The sequence below is a fragment of the Lathamus discolor genome, chromosome 12 (assembly GCF_037157495.1).
Source record: "Lathamus discolor isolate bLatDis1 chromosome 12, bLatDis1.hap1, whole genome shotgun sequence".
Taxonomy (NCBI): Eukaryota; Metazoa; Chordata; class Aves; order Psittaciformes; family Psittacidae; genus Lathamus; species Lathamus discolor.
Genome location: NC_088895.1, coordinates 13,840,703 through 13,846,145, shown reverse-complemented (window position 1 = coordinate 13,846,145; position 5,443 = coordinate 13,840,703). Strand labels below are relative to the sequence as shown.

Below are 5,443 nucleotides of genomic sequence, written 5' to 3'. Positions count from 1 at the left end.
GCCCACAGGGGCCAGGCCGCCGGTGCCGTCCCCACACGTGACGGTAACGTCAAGCAGAGATGTTTGTGTGCGGGCGTGCCTGGAGAGCTTGTGCTGGGGGCAGGCATGGGTGGCAGGGACACCCGATCCTTGGGGGACAAAGGTGCCCTGGCCTTGTGCCTGCTCATGGGGACGAGGGGAAGGACAAGAGCGTGCTCCTTGGGGCTTGCCTGCACAGGGGGGAGCAGGGATCCCCCCAAACCAGCACCCATCACTGAGCCGGGGACACCCCCAAACCAGCACCCATCACTGAGCTGGGGACAACCCCGAACCAGCACCCATCACTGAGCTGGGGACACCCCCAAACCAGCACCCATCACTGAGCTGGGGACACCCCCGAACCAGCACCCATCACTGAGCTGGGGACACCCCCAAACCAGCACCCATTACTGAGCTGGGGACACCCCCAAACCAGCACCCATTACTGAGCTGGGGACACCCCCGAACCAGCACCCATCACTGAGCCGGGGACACCCCCAAACCAGCACCCATCACTGAGCCGGGGACACCCCCAAACCAGCACCCATCACTGAGCCGGGGACACCCCCAAACCAGCACCCATCACTGAGCCGGGGACACCCCCAAACCAGCACCCATCACTGAGCCGGGGACACCCCCAAACCAGCACCCATCACTGAGCCGGGGACACCCCCAAACCAGCACCCATCACTGAGCCAGAGCCTCACCTCAGCCTCCCCCCCTTTGCCATTTTCCTGCCACTTTGATCACACCAGAACTTAAACTGAGCAGTTTTTATTTAAAAAAATTCCCAAACTGGGGAAAAAACCCCACCAAACTGGTGAAAACCCCAAATAAACAACACCCCCCCCCAAAGTATCAACTTCCCTTGCACTAGGGTTGCCTGCCAAGGAAATGCCAAGGAAAAGCCTTATAGGAGTACTCTATAAGAAGTGATGTAATTCCCAAACAAGGCACTTCAGTTAAAGGAATCAAGGAGACAAAGATGGACTGGAAGCCCCGAAGGGCTAATTCCAACCTTGCCTTCACGCTGGAAGCCCCACAGTTAGCTCCAACAGTGGCTACAGCCTGCTCCTATGCAGGCAAAGCACAAAGCTCCCTCTGTTGCAAGATCTCCTGCACCCATCAGCTGGAACAAACCTGGTGCCTCCAGCAGGCACCAGAGCTCAGTCCTCACAACTCCCCCGTCAGACCAGTGCTAAGGCACCCAGAACAATGGGAGAGCTCAGGGGTTCCTCTCTAAATGCCAACAAAAAGCTCAGGGCACCACCAGAGCCTTGGTCACGGTCTCCTCCTGGCTGCTGGGGGTATTTACCCTCCAATCTTGAGAGCACGGATACCCTTCTGACAGGGTGCAGTCTCTACAGTCCCAAGGGGCCGTGTTCCTGCTAAATCTTGCAACAGCACAAGGCTAAACCCAAAAGCATCTGCCTTTTGTCCATGGCGTCAGCTCCCCATTCCCCAAACAGGAAACCTGGATTTGCAGTGGGAGGAAGCACACGAAGGTATTTACAACAGCTGAGCAGTGTCACCTGGGAGAACTGACATCCCTTCCAAGCACTGGAAATGCATTCCCATCGCACCAAGGGACACAAAGGAATATACAACTCTTGGCTTCACACTAGGCAGCAAGTCACCCATCCGAGACACCAGCACGCTCTTCAGAGCAAAAGAACCCTTTAAAACTACAACATTTCTGACAGTTTGGTCCTTTCTTCTTTGCTCAACATCCAAAGATTCATCCCCAGGTCAGCAGAAGCTCTTTGGGAACAAGACAAGCGCAGAGCAGGGGCTGTCTGAGCCGTCAGGCCCCAGCGGGGTGTGCGCGCAGCTCAGAGCGCTCTCCAGTCAATGGGCTTCTTCCCGGCCTTCTTGAGCAGCTCATTGGTCTTGGAGAAATGCCGGCAGCCAAAGAAGCCTCTGTTGACAGAGAGGGGCGAGGGATGCACCGTCTGCAGGACGTGGTGGCGTTTCTGGGGAGCAAAGGAAGCCACTCATTAGATTCCTGTGCCCAGCTCCCGGGACAAGGCCGGCTGCTTCACCTCTGACCAAGCGGGATGGCCCCTCTGCACCTCCTCAGCCCCCAGCAGCCTGAGCACCCAAAGGGCTGGCCACGAGGGCCGAGACTTCTGTCCCACTGAGCAGAGGACAGACTGCATGAAGCAGCAGTAATACCCTGGCCATTGTTCAACTGCTGTAACCGTAACAGCAAGTTTTATGCTATTCCTAGAAAAGGCAACAGTTCTGGCCCCAAGTGGAGGCTTTTCTGACAACACAAGGTTACACTTGCTCCACTTCTGTTGCTTAATTCTGGCAAAGGCCAAGCTTGAACAAACAGGGAACTAAATCTGACAGCAGGGCTCAAGCAGGGAGAAAACCCCGATTCCGTAAGGGAAGTGCCCTCTAGTGTCCACCCAACTGAGGAAAACGGAGGAAGGAGAGGAGGAGAAGCTGTACCCTGTCAATGGAGCTGCCTTTCTTCTGGGCATAGGCTCCCCACAGCATGAAGACCACCCCGTGCAAGTTCTTGTTGAGCCAGGACACCACGACGTCCGTGAACTGCTCCCAGCCTCTCTCCTTGTGGGACGTGGCCTGGTGAGCCCGCACCGTGAGGACAGCGTTGAGCAGCAGCACCCCTAGCAAACACACAGAGCACGGAACAACAGAGCAGGGCTTTGCTTCTTCCTGCTTCCCAGAGCAATGGTAAGTTCCATTTCCATTCTATGGCATCCACTAAGCATGTACTCAGAACTGATGTCGTCTTTTACTGTTTCCAAGCATGGGGCTATTTTATCACAAGGCCTTTTTATGACCTACAGCAGATTCATTACTAGAGCATGTTAACTCACCTTGCTTGGCCCAACCAGTCAGATCACCATGACCAGGATGAGTGAAGCCCTCGATATCCGTAGATAATTCCTTGTAAATGTTTTCTAAGCTGCAAGCAAAAACCATCAGAAGCTTTTTAATGTCTAAAGATGAGAGCAAACAAACAGCACCACTCACTGCTCTTACCCTCGGCAAGAACAGCAGTGATTTCAATCGGATTTAAAAGAATCCTCCCTGTGAGGGTGCTGAGGCGCTGGCACAGGGTGCCCAGAGAAGCTGTGGCTGCCCCATCCCTGGCAGTGCTCAAGGCCAGGTTGGACACAGGGGCTTGGAGCAAGTTGCTCCAGTGGAAGGGGTCCCTGCCCGTGGCAGGGGTTGGGACTGGAGGAGCTTTAAGATCCCTTCCAACCTAATCCATTCTAGGATTCTATGATAATAAAGCCATTTACAGAAGCAGAGCAGCAAGGCCCTTTGAGTGTCTGCCTGGAGGCTAAATAAGGAAGTCTCAGCACAACTGAAAATGCAAATTTACACCCAACCACACTCTTCAGAACCACAAAGTGCCCAGAATTATCCATGCTTCTGCAGTGATGGGTTTTAATAAGCAAAGCACAAGGCAGCTTGAAGCATCACAGCTCAGTTTACAGCAATCATGGGGCTCACAGCTGTGAGTAAGAGCTGTAATTTGCTTGTAAAAGGGGGTTTGCAAAACAAGCATTGTCATACCTGGGTGGAGGTGGAACAGGCTTCTGGACACTGAAACAGAGCCCATGAGCTTGATTAGGGCCATGGTATGGATCCTGTCCCAGAATGACAACCTTCACCTGAAACCACACCTTAGTTAGCACTCTATTATCCGTATAAAGAGGTAAAGAAAAAACAGAAGGCTTTTAAACAAACTCTATCCTAAACCAAGCATACAGACCAACAAAACCCTACCCCGAACCATCCAAGAGCTGAAGTTTAAACCACTCACCTCTCATTGTAAGCAAGTTAAAGATCACAATCCCCACCTAACACTAAGGATTAGCATCCCCACAGTTTTGCTGCCAAGATTAGGAGGATAATTTTGAGTGGAGAAAACCAACATTTCCATGAGCCACAGTAAAACCCTTTATTAAGGTATTTTCCAAGTAGAGTTTTTAATATTTCAGTTTTATGCCACTCCTGCTATGATATTTCAACACAGCTGGGATTGCCTTAAACATTGGGTTTTTCTTTAAATTATAGTTCATTATAGACCAATTAAAAACAGAAGAGATACAAAAGAGACAAAAATCAAGCCTGCCAGTCAGCTGGTAACACTGGAAATAAGGGCAAAAGTCCAACTAACGCTATAAAGGAAATTCTGGGACCAATAAGGATAATAAAGCAATAAAATGCCACTATCAAGGATGAAAGAGGTGCCGGGATTTATAAGTTATGTGAGAGAAACAGCAACACCTGCATCACATGGGGCTGAAGCTTAACAGACCAAGCATCAAGCAACCGCACCACCACCTCCAGCCCTGCCTTTTCATCCTTCTAAACCCAGCAGCAGCAGAGACACCTCACACACACCCCGCGGCTCTACTCACATCCCTAATGTCGCACATCTGCGTCCAGGTGAAGACTTGCTCGGGGGGCGGATAGACCGTGTAACGCTCCCTCTCCTCTGCCACGAACTTCATCAGCTGCGGGGACAGGAGGTGAGCCCGGGGCTGCGGGCAGCAGCAGCCGCCGCCAGCCCGGGGGCCGCCTCATTCGCTGGCTCACCTGCACGAAGTAGGGCTTGGAGAACTCCGCGGCCAGCTGCCGCCGCCAGCTCTCCCCGAAGCCCGGCGGCACGCTCCGCTCCGCCAGCCGCTGCCGCGCCGCCTCCTTGTTCCTGCGGATCCGCTCCAGCTGCTCCGGGCTCAGCACGGAGGCCTCCCCCGACCCATCTCCCGCCGCCTTCGCCTTCTTAGCGGCGCCGACCTGGAAGCAGCGAGGGCAGAGACGGGTGCAGAGCGGCGCGGGGGCACCGCGGCCCAGCCGGGACCCAAGCAAGAGCCCCGCTGCCAGCATGGCCCCATCAAGCACCACCCTCCGCACGCGGGTATTTCGCGGCAAAACAGCGCCTGGGCGCTCTCCATTGGCCGCAGCTCCGCGCGGGGCCCGCCCACAGGCGGGCGCACAAATTCTCTTTCTCCCTATTGGTTAACGGCAAAGCACCTGCTCCTCCCGATTGGCTCGCCACGGCCGGCGGGGAGGATTTCTACCTAGCAACCGCGGCGGCACGGCGGTTCTCAGCACCCATTGGGCGGCGAGCGGCCTTGATTAGCAGCTCATTCACGCGCGCTGGGAGCGCGGGGTTTTTGGAAGCGGCGGCGCAGCGGGCGCTCCTCTCACCCCAGCCGCCACCAGCGCCCCGAGCCCGCTTTCGCCTCCAGCCCCTCTCCCGCTCCGCAGCCGCCGGCTCCCCCCGCCCGCTACCTCAGCATCGCCGCCCGGCCCCGGGGAGCGGCCGCGCTTCTCCCCCGGCGCGGCGCTGAAGAAGCAGTGCAGCGTCCTCTGCCCGATCATGGCGGCGAGCGCGCGCGATGCAGGTCTGGCGCCAAAACCGCGCGCTTGCGCG

General features: G+C 55.5%; 1 protein-coding gene across 1 annotated transcript; it reads right to left on the bottom strand.

The window, feature by feature from the left end:
* Positions 1–776: 776 nt before the first annotated feature.
* On the bottom strand, positions 777–5,442 carry UNG (uracil DNA glycosylase). Its single transcript, XM_065693212.1, has 7 exons — positions 5,302–5,442; positions 4,603–4,803; positions 4,425–4,520; positions 3,574–3,671; positions 2,868–2,956; positions 2,476–2,654; positions 777–1,991 (listed from the first exon to the last, which is right to left on the bottom strand). Exons 1-7 carry the CDS (start codon positions 5,389–5,391, stop codon positions 1,851–1,853), a joined length of 894 nt encoding a protein of 297 aa, XP_065549284.1. The 5' UTR covers positions 5,392–5,442; the 3' UTR covers positions 777–1,850.
* Between the last annotated feature and the right edge of the window lies 1 nt (position 5,443).